The 15996-nt window shown below is 34.7% G+C and overlaps 1 protein-coding gene across 4 annotated transcripts in view; it reads left to right on the top strand.

Moving 5' to 3' along the window:
• AHI1 (Abelson helper integration site 1) overlaps positions 1–15996 on the top strand; it is a 140329-nt gene that overhangs the window by 21446 nt on the left and 102887 nt on the right. For all 4 annotated transcript variants that reach the window (XM_081139862.1, XM_081139863.1, XM_081139861.1 and 1 more), the window contains exons 8-13: positions 139–291; positions 1422–1554; positions 5226–5349; positions 10433–10662; positions 12433–12539; positions 14626–14744. In XM_081139862.1, coding sequence (XP_080995988.1) covers positions 139–291; positions 1422–1554; positions 5226–5349; positions 10433–10662; positions 12433–12539; positions 14626–14744 — 866 coding nt within the window. The remainder of the gene's footprint in view (positions 1–138; positions 292–1421; positions 1555–5225; positions 5350–10432; positions 10663–12432; positions 12540–14625; positions 14745–15996) is intronic.

Raw genomic sequence — 15996 nt, 5'->3', positions numbered from 1 at the left:
AGTAGAATTTTTTCTAGATTACATTTTGAAAACATCTCCATTATTGTTTGTTTCAATATTTTAAAAACCATCTGTGCTAGAAAAGAGAAAAAAAATTAACAAGGTATCTATTTTTCTCATTTTTCTATACATATTTAGATAAAGCCATCTTACCGATCTGTGATGGCTCTTCAGGAGGAAAAAGGTAAACCAGCATATTGTGAACAACACCAGGAATCGAGTTCAGTAGATACAGAACCTGGATTAGAAGATTCAAAGGAAGTAGTAAAGTGGAAACGACTACCTGGGCAGGTGAATTCATTTAGATATTTACTTATTTAAACACTCCAACAACTCCGAGGGTAACTAGATTGCTATTTAAAACTTGCAGATTATTCTTGTTTTTAATCACAATATTGTCTTTCCAATAATTCGTTTGACAAGTAATGATAGAGTGCTTCTCATTCGCTGCCTCCTCATAATGCTGCTAAATCTCGATGCTACTTTTGAAAAACCTGGTACCTATCTAGAATGTAGGCCCTTGAACTAATAGTCTTTGATCAGGTTCATTAAGCTGGCCTTGACCTTCTGAATAATCCTTATTAGCTATATATAGTAATAATGGTTACTCATAGAGTTGCTTCGATGAATATATGAAAACATAAAATAAAGTACCACATCCTTGGCAAAATAGTAAGGGCCCAATATGTTTAATTGAACTTTTAGAATAGTAAGAAACACAGGAACTAAGGCTCACTGAAGTTTGGAAGAGGTACAATTAGAACAAATAAAAGTAATGTTTTCTACAGTAGATATGAATACATGAAAAATTTCAGTTTCATCTGGTAATAGGGAATGAAAACATAAAAATTAATGAAGAAATTTTAATAAAATTAGTGAATCAGAAACCAATAAGAAGTGGTTCATTACTTTGAAAATACATTTTGGAAGGTAGCCACCAATGATGGTTATTTTAAGAGAGAAATGGAGAGAATGAATAGTTATACATCCTGGGCTTAAGCTAGGCCCTGAAGGGTGCTTATGGTCTCAGAACAAGTTTATGGCTCAGCAAATAATCACGTATTAGAAGCTGTCATGGAATAAGGGAGGGTGTGACATACATTTTTTTTGTGGTCATATAAAAGTTTATGGTAGTGACAGCTTTGGAGTATCAGATATTGAAATGTTCTGCTCATATTTTAGGTGAATTAAGTATTAGTCAGATATGGAGTATAAATTCACTTAATTTTATGGAGAACTGATTTTCTCTTTAGAAAGTAAAATAAATTACTATGATTTTTCATCATTCTGCTCACCTGCTTTTTTCTTCCTCTCATCACTGTAAAGAGACTTCAAAATAACCAACTACAGTAATGGAAATTAACAACTAGCCTTCATATTTTTATGTTTCTTAATTTGTTTTTAAAATGTTGTTCCTTTAGGCTTGCCGCATCCCAAACAAGCACCTATTCTCACTGAATGCCGGAGAAAGAGGATGTTTTTGTCTGTCTTTCTCTCACAATGGAAGAATATTAGCAGCAGCTTGTGCCAGCCGAGATGGATATCCAGTTATTTGTGAGTAATAATCCTCTTTGTTTAATTTGATTGAAGTCTTTATGGAAGACATTCTTTGGTTTTTAACATTCATTGAAATTTTAATTTGAATAATCCCCCAGCAATACTAACTTAAATAGATTTCTTCAGGTAAAGAGTTCTTTTTAATAATGTTACACTTTTCTATACCATATGTTTTCATAATTTTACACTTTTCTATACAATATGTAGACTGAAGGATGGTAAATTATTATTAAAACATGCAGGAGGATTTTTGTAAGCATTTTTTATCACAGACAATAGTGTGGTGAAAGCCTGGGGCGGGGGATGGGTGCAGGGTAGAAGGGGTCAATGGGGAAAAAGGGGGAACATCTGTAATACTTTCAACAAATAAAGGTAAATTAAATAATAAATAAATAAGTAAGTAAGTAAGTAAATAATAGAAATTGAGAACCGGAAGGGTAATAAATCTCAGGAGGAATTTCAGTCCACTGCGGTCGGTAAATAGCAGTGATAATTTATGAAAGCCCACACATTTGTTGTGCATTAGAACAATAATAACTGGCTCCGGAGGACCTGAATTAAGACTTCTATTATGATAGAGAAGTCAGCAGAGAGGCCAAAAACCCCTCTCAGTCTGCCTTTAAAAAACATAGGAAACTGTGTTAAAAAGAAAAATTATTTCTGTATCTCTTCAGAGACTTTTTAAAAATAAATGAGTATTATCATACTCTTCTAGACTTGGAGGCATTACTGCCTTCCCTTCTTGCTTAGTAATGGAAACCAGCTTGCCTCAGCTCCTCTTGGGCATCCGTCCTAAGCACTAGAACCTCTTGAACTTTCCTCAGCTTCGCACAGTTATCTTCATTGATTTGCTTTTTTTCAGCAGGTACTTAGAGTTGGCTTGATTAGCATTTACTAAATAAATATTCTTCCTTATGAAGTAATTTTAGCTTTAAAAAGTACAGAATTATTTGTATAGCTTGATTTACAGCCATACTATTTTTAAAAGTCACCAAAACCTGTGTATAGGGGGAGAAAAAGATTCTTAGAAAACATACTCCAGAATATTAATAGTGATTTCATTCTTTGTGGTGAAAGAATTATTTTCATTTTGATTTACATGTTTTTAACATTTCTCTGGTAAATATGTGCCACTTTATGCTTTTAAAATCTTGTTCAAAGTGCTCTATAAATTTAGCTTCACTTATGCTTAAATCTTAAAATACAGAAGAAGAATCTTTTTTATTTTTGTTGATTATAATGTGTCTACTTGGAATTTGTTAGCTTGTAGGATGTGCAGATTAATGTTTTTCACAAATTTAGGAAGATTTTTGCTTTTATTTCTTCAAATGTTCTTTCTGCCTTTTTCTATTTCTTCTCTTCTTCCAGGGACTCCTGTCATTTCTGGGTTGGTACACTTGATGGTGTCCACAGGTCTCTGCAGCTTTATTCATTTTTCTTCACGTCTTTTCTTTCCCTTAAACTGCATAATCTCGATTGACTTGTCCTCAAGTCCTTTTTCTTCTGCCAGTTCAAATCCGTTGAGCCCCTCTTCGTAAACTGTTTATTTTAGTTATTGTACGTTTCTATTCTAGAATTCCTGTTCTTTTTCTTTATAATTTTTGCCGCTTTATTGGTGAGAAATTTTCACACCTTAATTCTTTAGACATGTTTTCTTTAGATCTTTGAACATATTTTTAAGAGTGGATTTAAAGTCTTTGTCTAGGAATACTAATGTTAGGCTTCCTCATGAACAGTTTCTATTGACTGCTTTTTTCGCTGTGTATGGTCATACTTTTCTGTTTTGTTTTGTTTTGTTTTGTTTTGTTTTGTTTTGTTTTGTTTTGTTTTTTCAGGTCTCCATAATTTTAAGTTCAAAACTAGGTATTTGAAATATTGAAATGTGCAGCTCTGGAAATCCGGTTCCCCTTCTTCCCCACACTCTGCCTAGCCAATCAGGATATGTGGTGGTTTTGTTTGTTTAGTGGCTTTCCTGGACTAATTCTGTAGTCTTTTGCCTTTGTCATGTGTTGCCACTGAAGTCTTTGCTTGGTTGGTTTAGTAGTCAACTAATGGTTAAAGAGAGATTTTTTAAAATGCCTTGAGTGAATAGGGCTGGGAGCAGCGTTTGCTGAGGGGCTGTGTAAGTGTCGTACTGGGATACATTTCTGTGCTTCAGCCTTAGCCTCCACCTTCTGTTTGCACAGAGCACCCTCAGGTCAGCCAGAGTGAGAGATAGGATCTCTAGGTCTTTATTGGGCACTCACACAGCCTTTCAGGAGCATATGTCCTAGATTCCCAGGAATATGTTGGAGTTGACATGTACCTGGGGTTAGGGCAGTTCAGATGAAGCCAGTCCTGAGAAAGGAGATTTTCAGGGAGCTGCCAGAATGTCTAATAGTAACATCTCGGGGTTGGGGCTTTTGGGACTTCAGACCTCTTCTACCCCATCCCATGACTGCTAGGCTGCTGGTTTTCATTGCAATTGCAAGGCAGTTGGTTTTTAAGGATACTTTGGTGCTTGGGAGAGGGGAATGGGAGGAAACAAGGCAAGTTAAAATACCACAGAACTCAATGTTCTTACCGAGATTCAGCTATTTTTCTTGACTAAATCCCCTTCAGACTGTTGCATACCTTTGTTTAATTTACAGAGCTCTGATAAGTTAATTTTTCCAGTTTTTTCCAGTGGTCTCATTGCTTTTATGAGGGAGCAGATTTTTTGAGGTTCTTATTTTGCTTATGTCAGGAGTACTTCTGTACCGCTTAGTACAGGTATTTTAAAGGCAATTAGTTTGACCACTAGGTGGAAGTAGAGACTTGGAAACTTTGTTCTGTTAAGTCATTATCTTAGATCAGTGATTTTTAACTGGTGTGCTGCAAGAGGCACACTGGTGTACCACAAGAATTTTTAAAACATGCAGTACCTGACTGTTTAGTCAAGGGCACTGACCTCTTTTTTCTTAGATTGTCAAAGTGAAAAATGACAGCAGTCATTTGTTAATAGCAGTCCAGTGTGAATGAATCAAAATTATACCTTGTTTTTTTGTTAGATCGACAAAAATATGTCTTTTTGGTGTGCTGCGGAATTTTAGTAATTAGTTTCTGGGTACCATGAGATGAAAAAGGTTGAAAATCGCTGTCTTAGATGATTTTATTGTATACAATAATATAGCAATACTGTACTGTATCAGATTGGGTCTCTGTTAATTCCTTTACTAAATCTATAATTTTTAGTATTAGAAATTTTTTCTGAAAGTAGTGAAGTTTCAATTTCTTGTTACTGCAAATAAAATTTTGGTTAGAATTTAATCAGTTTTCAGGTGAAATAATACCTCTTTAATGAAAGCCCAAATTATAGAATCTTTGAACTGAACAGCAATTTAAATGTTATTTATTATTTGATTAATTAATTGACTATCAAAGATTATTAGGAAAATTGCTTTGAAGAAATTAGAATAATTGTTAATTGTAGTATATTATAAAATTTTATGTGTGTAAATTTTTTTGTCTAAGGCAATTGAAAAACAATTTAAGTAGATTTTGAAATTTTTTATACTGAAAATCTTTGGTGGTATTCTTATAGACAGTGCTTACTTCATGTACACATTATTATAAATTGTTAATTTGTGTCTTACTGTATTAAGGATCCTCTGTCTGGAAACCTACTAATTTTTTAATATTTTCATTAGTATACGAAATTCCTTCTGGACGTTTCATGAGAGAATTGTGTGGCCACCTCAATATTATTTATGATCTTTGCTGGTCGAAAGATGATCGCTATATCCTTACTGCATCGTCTGATGGCACTGCCAGGTTGGTATATTGGAGAAGTACGCTGTTTGCCATCAAGGAAAGCAAAGAGACTATGAAGTGATAGCACTACTCTTATGCCTCAGTTCTGTTCTGCTTATCAAGGGACTGGCATAAATAGCATCAGACTGACTGATTAAATAGGTCGTCGTGAAAAAATTTTCTTGAAGACATATATGTAAAATATATTTTATTTATGTAATATATAATATTTCGAGTCCTCACTGTCTTATGTACACTGTTTGATTAATACTTTGAGATGAGGTTTTTCCTAGAATATGAGCTTTTGCTGGCAGGGATTCCATCTTCACTCTTAGCTGGATGCAGAGGCCAGGACACAGTACATAGTGTAGGGTAAATAAATGGATATGAACCTATGTTTTAAGAGCTTTATAGATTGTCAGATATTTGTATTTTTCCAAATGTGAGTCCTAACCCCTTTCAGTTTAATAAGTGTCACAATAAAATATTTTAAGAGCTACTTTTTAAAATTTCATTTACGTTTTTTGTAGCTGCTTGATCTACCTTGCATGTATTCTAAAAATATTATTAGGCAGTTGTTTAAGATGCTTTTATATAGGTCCTTTAAGTTTGATTCCAACAAATGGTTTTTATTATCTCTACAGCCTAGGATGCTGACATTTAGAGCAGTTTGAGATCCACTGTGATTTCATTCTTTCTTATGTTTCCTGTTCTTTTAAACACAGTTTTTTATAGATATTTCTGTTGTCTGGGTCCCTTTTTCTCTTAATCTTATCAGCTTCCTTTTCAATATTAACATGACTAATTGATTAGGTTGTTATTACTGTTTAGTTTATATATAAATGAAAGAGACAACAACTGGTGACAATTGATTTACCTCTGTATCTAGCTGGGAATCTACTATTAGTCCCTCATAACAGTATCCTCGCCCAACTGGCATGGCTCAACAATTGAGCATTGACCTATGATCCAGGAGATTGTGGTTTGATTCCTGGTCAGGGCATATGCCCAGCTTTTGGGCTTCATCCCCAGCAGGGGGCGTGCAGGAGGCAGTGGATCAATGACTCTCATCATTGATGTTTCTCTCTCCCTCTCCCTCTCCCTCTCCCTCTCCCCCTCCCCCTCCCCCTCTCCCTCTCTGAAATCAATACAAAAATAAATAAATAAAGTAAAAAAGTCATGATTCATCTTTAAAAAAAACACACCAAAACCCCCAATATTCTCAAGAATGGAATAGCAATTCTGTTGGATGCCAGGTTATGCTAGAGTAAAATACATAACCTTTCTAAGACCTGACTATGGATTTGTCAGTATGAAAATCTCCTGAGTTCTCATCTCTGCTGATCAGTCCTTCTAATCAACTTTGTTCAGCTATCCTTTCTCATCCCTCTGGCAGCAAATCTAAGCCTTACCATGCTTCAAGTTCTCTGCACTAAATCATAACCTTCCCACTTTCATTAGATGATTGCCTTCAATTTAGAGTGAAATTTAGCCAGACATGAACTTCCTATATTTCTGTCTAGTTTCTCACCTAATATCTGTAAATTTACCCATCTTTATCTCTGTCCATCTTTCTTAACAAAGAGGTATGGGTACAGACACCTTTAACGCTAATCTTTGACCTGTGCCTTTAATCTCATTCCTTCAATCTACAATTCTGTTAATTTCTATTTCCTATACCTCTTGACTCTTTAATATCTTTCTCTGTTGATTTTGTGCTCTCATCTTAGAAATACAGCATATGTGCTTTCCAGCCATGGATTGAAAATAGTTTCAAAATACAGTTTAAAAATGCACATTGAAGTGGACCATCGCAGTTCAAACTCATTTTGTTCAAGGGTCAACTGTGTGCTCAAATCTTATCTTTAAAAAATCTTTTTCTCTTTCTGCCTTCCAACTAGCACATCACTTTTCTTTCTACATCATCAAGAGCATCCTGGACCCAACTGTCTTTGCTTAAACCCAGCTAGTCTGGTTTTTGCTCCCACCATGCTATATAAACATTCTTCAAGAGGTCAGCAGTTGCTTGCTAATTTTCAGATTCATTGGCCGGTTTTAGTTCTTACCCTGTTTGCCTTCACCTGCAGTATTTAATTATTGACCAGTCTTGAAATATTTTCAGTTTATGGTTTTTATTGACACCTTTCTTTTTCTTTTTAGGACTCTCTCACTCTCTTTCTTTCGTTCCTTTCCTCTGTCTATTCTCTGTAGATGTTTATCGTCAAGATTCTTTACTCGATTGTCTTCCCTGGTTTGATGTGCTTATCCTGGGTCTTTTCATCTTCCCTGACTTTGAATCTCACTTGTATACTACTGACTTCTAGCTCCCACTTTTTTCTGAGTTTGACTTTATTACACACTTCTTTCTGGATTGTCTAGTCTAATGGCACCTCAAGTCCAAAACCAAACTTACCGAAGTTACCAAACTCTGTCCTCCTCTTTTAATCCTCTTGTACTGTGTTTTTTGATGACAGACTTATCCACCCTATCTCCCAGGCTGGGGCTCACAAATCATACTCATCTTTCCTTTCCACCATTTATTTCTACATCTAAGTAGTACTAAAGTCTCTCAATTCTCTCTCCTAAAAGGCTCACCATTCTATCATCACTGCTATTGCCTTAATTCAAGCCCTTGTTAGCTCTAGCCTCCTCCGAAACCATCTTTCATAATGCCTTGATTTCAAACAGTCTTTGATTACCACTGCCCTTTGGAGTATGTTCCAGTTCCTTAGCGTGGCATGACAGGCTGTCCCTCAGTGGCGTTACATTCCTCTCAGTGCACTTCCATGTACCCCTGCCTCATCCGCACGATCTTGTGAAATACCATTAACATCTTCTTTGGCATCTCCGTGCCCTGTTACTTTACCTGTTCTTCCTGTGCTTCAGTGCCCTTCCTGCCCAACTCATTCACTCAGTAAACATTTCAATGCCTTTGTGAGCCATGGTGGGCTCCTAGTCATTCAAAACCCAGCTTAGATTTCAGCATTTCTTGAAGCCATCTTGGATTTCCACATACAACATATAATATATTGTAGTAAAGTAAGCCTTTTCCTTTAAAGTAAGCTTTTTTCTTTATGTATCTTTGAAATTGATACTAATTGAGGACTCTTTACATCATGAAAATATTATAGTGAAGGATTAACTGAGTGAAGAAAGAAACATGGTGGCTAGAACCAGGAGGCAGTGGAGTTTTGAAAGAGGGAAGGGATACTTACAATGAATAGACCAAGGTCAAAGGGAAGAGAATTAGAGTTGCTGATGCTTGAAAGTGGCAGATGTGTGGGTTTCTGCCCTCTCTTCTTCTGTCGTCTTCGGGATCACTGTCACATGGTATCAGTCGTGCTTCCCAAGTAACTGTGTCCTACTGGTTAGCTCTCTGCCATAAGAATTTAACCTAAATCTCCTTTTTAAGTTATCTTCAGTGTAATCTGTATTTTTCTCAAATCAGCACCTCTTCAATATAATAATAAAGATTTTTCCATGTGTAATGGCTCCCAAGTAGGCTCACCTCCTCTTCACATCCTGTTTTAACTTCGGTATGGTTTTCCTTGTCCAGTTCTGGTAAGGTGTTTGTGCAGATATCTGGTCTTTACGGATTTGTGTGTCCTCCTTTTCTGTCTGTGATGAGCCTTTTCTACCAAAACCCATTAATAGATCTGTTTTCATCCTGGATTCTACCATTGGTTGGGTTACTGAAGCTGCTATTGATACCAGCTTTGTTTTCACTTTTATAAAAAGCTTCATTTTTATTTTAAAATGTTGTGTCTTTTAATTTATTGAGCTGTTTTTAAAATATGACAGCTTCATTTGTGCCTATATTTCAAATAATGTTGCTAAGATTTATTAGCAAGCAACTGAAGTTTTTATCTTTTAACAATCCTATTAAAATAGCCCCTAAGTAAATTAGTGATTTTATTCTTTCAATAAATACTATATTTCATGTGACATGTGTTCATTGAAAGTATTACTATGGTTAAATGTTTATGCTTGGACACACATTCTTTATTTTTACTTGAAAACATGTTCTTTCACTTCCTTCATTATTAGTTTGGATTCTTAGTAATTGAAGGTCATACTTTGTATTTTAAGCAGCTGCTAAGAAAACTCATACAATGTTATTCTTGAGTAGCAACTGTATTTTTTCCTTTTATTGATAATTTTTTAAAGGGCTTAATTTTCTTTAGTTCTTAGGCAGTAATTAAAAGGATGAATTATAAATCCCCATATTAAAAGATTAATGTATTCTTCAAATTTTAATACTTAAACTTTGAAAAATCCAACATTCCGTACTCATACAACACCTGTTTATTCCTAGATTTTACCTGTTTTTACACATTGACTAGAAACATAACAGTTTAATCCTTATGGGGTTGACTCTTTTTTCAAGACTATAGCAATGACAATATTACTAATTTTTTAAAATCATCCATTATTTAGAGGTAGAGATAATGAGAGTGTTAAACACAAAGCCAGTGCTTAATATTGGATTGTCTGTTTTCTAACAAAATATAATAATTATTTTAATCTTATTTTACTCAAGTATTTATATAGTAATTTCATTATGGCTTTTCTTTAAGTCTTTGAGATCTTCATGTTTATTATCTAGGCTTTGAAGTTACTAATAGGAATTTAATAAAGTATCCTATCCTTTAACCCTCCACTCGTAAGTACTTTGCAAAAGCCGTATACACAGCTTAAATGGGAAATCATTAAAGTTTCTCCTGCACCTTATTTTTATGTATATTGTACTAAATGCAATATTTTACCAACCATTTGATGTGTGTTTGTTTAATCAATGTCAAAAGTAGGTAAATTTAAAAATGACAGACATATACAAATACAGTATTTCATTTGATGGTATAGGTTATAATTAGTAAACAAATTAACCATTATGCTTGATAATAATTGTAAGAAAATAGCTTTGACAAATGTAAAGAACCCTAGCCATCGAATATGTGATTAGATTAATTTTAGTTATAAAATTTAAATTTAGTTTACCATTTCACTTGCTTACTTACATTCAGTTGGCTGTATTGGTTCTTAGAGAACCTTTTGAGAAACTTGTGCCTTTCGTAAGCAATGTGTAATTTTTTATCCTTTCCAGGATATGGAAAAATGAAATAAACAATACACATACTTTCAGAGTTTTACCTCATCCTTGTTTTGTTTACACGGCTAAATTCCATCCAGCTGTGAAAGAGCTGGTGGTTACAGGATGCTATGATTCTGTGATCCGGATATGGAAAGTTGATATGAAAGAGGACCCTGCCATATTGATCCGACAGTTTGACACTCACAAGAGTTTCATCAACTCTCTCTGTTTTGATACTGAAGGTATGTCAGAGAACATATTCCAAATTAAGGATAGTTGAAGAATTAAATTTTTTTTTAATCTTACTAGGAAAATAAATATTTAAGCTTGAAAGGGAGTTTATGTACCGATGGTGGTTTGTACATATTGAGATTTATGCACATTTTTCAGGTTATGTGATAGACCTGGGCATAGATTTGGCACTGAGGAGTTCTGTTTGTTCCTAAACATTTAGATTTCACTAATGTTTGCTGTAACAACCAGTCATGTTCCAGATTTCATAAACATATTTCATTGAATTGGTGATTATCCCCTTAGTACTTTTTTTTAAGGGCCTTTTAAGTTAAAGGGTAAAAATGAGGAAGATGAAGAGAAAAAGCCCTAAAGAATATTGAAAATATATTTTTTAAATGTAGCAACAGTATCACTTTTTAAAAAATACAGAAGCATATAGAAGGGAAATTTGCAATTACTTAAAGGTTTATCTTAGTATATGAGTAATATAGATGGTGTTTTAAAGATATAAAAAATAGATTATTTTATCAACTGAAAGAATAAAGAAATTATCATATCTATTAAATAGTCACTTTTTACATTATTTCAGACACTTGATATATAGACTTTGGCTATAATTAATTAGCATGGGATCAAGATTAAGATTATACTGCTAATGTACTCTGTTCAACTCTGAGGATGTTAATATATTGGAACACATTCAGAAAAGGTCAGCCAACACCAATGATAGGAAGGTACCTGAAAACTGTCATTATAGAAGTAGCTCAGATTATAAAAGAGAAATGAAGAATTTCTTCATTTGGCTAAGTTGTGTTGCTCCAGTGGGTAAAGATAGGTCCAAAACTACAGAAGACGGATTTTCTTTGCTCAGAATTGGAAAAAATATCCTTATATGTAGAGCAGTTTATCATATGAATAACCTATTTTTTAAAATATGAAATTCACAGTTTCTGAATGACCATCCTGAGTGGGTGTGAAGTTGAATTTGATGGTCTCTTGATAAACTTTAAGATGGATTGACTTTAAGAATTAATGTTGCCCTGGATGGGTAGCTCAGTTACTTGGTGTGTCATCCTGGTACGCCAGTGTTGTGGGTTTGATCCCCTGTCAGGGCAAATGCAAGAATCAACCAATGAATGCATGAATAAGTGGAACAACTCTCTCTCCCCCTCTCCCCCGCCTCTTCTCCTCTCCCCCTTCCCTTTTCCCCCTCCCCCTCTCCTTCCCTCTCCTTTCCCTCCCTTCCTCTCTCTAAAATCAATCAATAAAAAATAAAAAAAGAATTAATGTTAAACTGAAACACCTGTTATTTATTATTTTATTCATTCCCTGATCATTGAGTTCCTGCTGGATCTCAAGTATTATGTAACAGTATGAATTAGAATATAGGTGTTTTTCTAGGAACATAAAACAGATTATATAAGTTGATAAAGGTGAGCAATACAGATACATATTGGATAATCCAGATAGTTTGTTTGGCTTTGGAATTTGATCCCTATACATATGCACTTGATGCTCATTTCTTTTTGTATTAAAATCAGGGAAGTCCAAAGGGAAATAGTCATCAAAAATAATTCAAGTGAAAAATTCATTTAAAGATAGTTGGGATTTGATTGTTAAGTTGTTTTTTTTTGGCTCTTTAACTGAAATACCGTTTAATAAATAGCCCTAGGATTCTTTGACTGTTTTACTGCAATGCATTTTTCCCAGTTTCATTTTATTTATTTCTACCCCTCTGTATAACATTAATCAGTGAGTGATTTTATTTTTTCACATAGGTCATCACATGTATTCAGGAGACTGCACGGGGGTGATTGTTGTTTGGAACACCTATGTCAAAGTTAATGATGTGCAGCATTCGGTGCGCCACTGGAGTGTAAATAAGGTAGAAAACCTTATTTCATGGGATTTAATGAAAGAAATTGGAAAAAGCATTGAACCCACATTGCCTTAAAATAAGGAATCAGGGCATTCTGGTCTCTTAACAAAAAAATTTAAGTTTTTCTCTGTCCCTGAAGAGTCTGTTATCATTGATTAATTATCATGCCTTTCTGATGGCTAATTGATGATACAGTAACTTAGTGAAAATTTCTTCATTTTGGTCAGGCTTTCCTTTAATTTTCTTGAGCTCTAATTTGCGCTATGGCATTCAGTTATCCATTACTGAAATTTACACTTAAATGAAGTATATGTTATATTACATTACCACCTATAAATAGTAACTTATGTTTCACTTTATTATTCCTCATAATAGATTGTAACAACTGTCCTTATTTAAAATGTAAAAGAATTTTCATGAACTTTAGTTAAGTCTGTTGAGTCAATCAGATCTGTTTAAGGAACAGTGTATTCTGTTTTTAGTCATTCTCTTCTCACTATCAGATTAACGAACAGTGGCTTGGGATTCATGTTGTAGCTAATTTCATACACTTTGAAATAATGCTAATTACTTATATACCTGAGGGATTGGCAAGCCTCAAAGTCTCCAGTCCCAATCACCTGAGTCTACAATGCAGAGTATTATTTGTGTTGAAAAACATGTGCTTTTTACCTTCATATTCTAACCAGAAGTCAAATTTACCTTGAAAATCTGCAGCCTGGTGTCGTTACTTGAGACAGTCAAAAATAAAAAGATAGGAAATGAGCTGGAATATTTTTGTAGTTAATGCCCTAGGACAAACCAGAGACTGCAGTTTCTTACTGGTTTTCTTCAACCAGGGCTGTGGGGAATGCTAAGTTGTTCTCATCTGTCCTTTAAGACGAAGTGTCTGAGTATTGCCTTGATACAGAACCTGGGCTTCAAAATTAGAGCTTTTCTAGTTTAAGCATGAGTGTGATCAAGAGAAATACGGAAGAAATTATTAACAGATACTACAGACTCTAAGTCTGCCAGCACTTTCCTCAGATTTGTACCTAACACTTGTTACACAGTTGTTTTTATTTTGCACATTTGCATCTGTGTAAGTGTTACTCCTGTTGCTGAAACCTCCAGCAGTGCATCTCCACCCTCAAATGGTTGTTCTTCAGCTCAGTCAGGTCCCCATCTGTGGTGTCAGTGTTTGACTTTTTATGTATCTTTTAAAAAATAGCTGACAGCAGGTCTTAGCATCAGACAGCAGTAGCAGAGGCTTGACTGCTGGTCTTAGGTTGTAGCAGTTTGTACCCTGTCTCTGCCGATGCCAGCCCCCCTCTAAAGAGGATACACTCTAGGAGAAAAGGGCAAAAAATAGTACAGGGTCCCCCGGGAGGAAGAAGGGTAGTTTGCCATTCTGCCTGCAGATTAAAGCAGACTTCTTTTGGACTCTGTGGACTTTAGGCTGAGCAGTTTCGCATTTGTAATTTTTTTCCTTTTCCTGGTAATCCAAACAAGAAGGACCTTTGGTAATTATTCTAAATGGCTTGTTCAGGCAAATTCTCCATCAGTGTTTATGTATTTCTTGACATCATTAATCAGGCATCTTTTCTTGTATAGCTGCTTTAAATAACTATTAAAAAAAACACCTAAAATTATAGTCTAAATTAAATGATTTCAGAATATTCTGCTGATGATATACCTTTTTCAAGACGAGTGGAAGTAAGTGTATGAAGAAATAATATGAGACTGAAACAGAACTTGAAAGTTAATTCTGCACTTTGAATTTATAAAAATGGAAGCTTTCTTACATGATAGACAGAAAATGCGATGTTAGAAGATGTGTCGTAGGAAGTGCTTCTTGTTTGGAAATATACTACAAAGACAGACACTAATGTGGTATTAGATAACAACCAGAAAATACATTTCATCAGCTTTATTTTCAACCTCAAACTGAAATTACTGGGAATCCTTTTAAACATTTTAAAGCATCCTGTATAGTACAATTGAAAATATCTTAAAATTATTTTTCTACTTTTGTGCTCTAAGAAAGGCTTAATATTAGACAAACTTTATAGTGGGAATATTATATAGTCTTTTTTTTTTTTTATCAATTTAGGAAATTAAAGAGAGTGAGTTTAAGGGAATTCCAATAAGTTATTTGGAGGTTCATCCCAATGGAAAACGTTTGCTAATCCATACTAAAGACAGTACTTTGAGAATTATGGATCTCCGAATGTAAGTATATATTTCACTGTTGACAGGTTAAGCACTCATAGAATAAGTAATGAATTAATTTATATTTATTAAATGCAGCTGTGGTTCTCACCTAGACAATTTTGCCCCTCAGGGGACATCTGGTAGTGTCTGGAGACATTTTTGAATGTTGCTTCTATATCTAGTGGACAGAGACCAGAGATACTGCTAAGCATCTTGTAGGTTCTTAAGACGGCCCCCAATTACAAAGAATTATCTGGCCCAAAATGTGAATAATTTTGAGACTGAAATGTAGTCAATTACTTTATTTAAAAACACTTTTGTCATGGAATATCTTTATCTCTATGATACTGAAGGAGAGGGCTTTTGACTAATTCATCCTTGTGTTTTTGTTATTTTATTTCTGAATAACGCCAATGAAGGAAAATACCCTTAATTTAAAAGGCAGAAGTACAGTTCTGGGGAAGTCAGCATGGACTTCTGGTGTGCTTTTGTTTTGGTGCTGAGTTCCAGGAAAACAAAAGAGGGGAAGCTGTGTTATTAGATTTCATTATTGTTTTTAGAAGGGCAGATGTGACAATCTGTATTAGTTTATTCTGCAGTTCTCTTTTTAGGACTAACCATTAAGCCCTTAAATATTTATGTGGAACTGTTCAAGACACTGGCATGGGTGCTGTGGGAACATGGTGAGCAGAAGTAGCTCATCAGGAGTTTATAATCCAGGTGTGCTGCCTCTGAAACGACACACAAAATGTTTAATTAGGTTAAACTATGAGATCTTCTAGAACTGGAATCTGCTTGTTTTTTTTCTATACATAGTGCCCATGCTATGCCTGGCAGACAGCAAGTACTCAGTATGTGTTTTTAATGAATATAAATGTATAATATAAGGATTATATTTTTCATGGCAACAAAGGTGATAACTCTAATAGTCTTTCTGTTAAAGGCTTTATGGAGAGGCTGGCCTTTGAGCTCAATCTTGAAGAATTTTGCTAAGATGGAAGGAAGTGTATTCTGTAGGGTAGAAACATAAAAGCCTGGAATAAAGTTCAGAGGTGGGATAACAGAAGTGTATTCTAGGCAGAGGGAGTTAGTCTGTATGACGTGGTTGTTCTCTTTTTAAGCAATATAGTTTTCAGCTTCAGATCATGCTTGGTCTTAGAGGCAAACTGCTTAGAATGAAATACGGCCTTTTCTACCCGTTACTGGCTGATTTAACTCTGTGCCTCTCTTTTCTCATCACGGAAATGGGAGAAATAATATATATACTCAT

This window comes from Miniopterus schreibersii (genome assembly GCF_964146895.1).
Source record: "Miniopterus schreibersii genome assembly, chromosome: 6".
NCBI classification, from domain to species: domain Eukaryota; kingdom Metazoa; phylum Chordata; class Mammalia; order Chiroptera; family Miniopteridae; genus Miniopterus; species Miniopterus schreibersii.
Note: the sequence above shows the minus strand (reverse complement) of the source record. Positions and strands in the feature narration are given on the sequence as shown.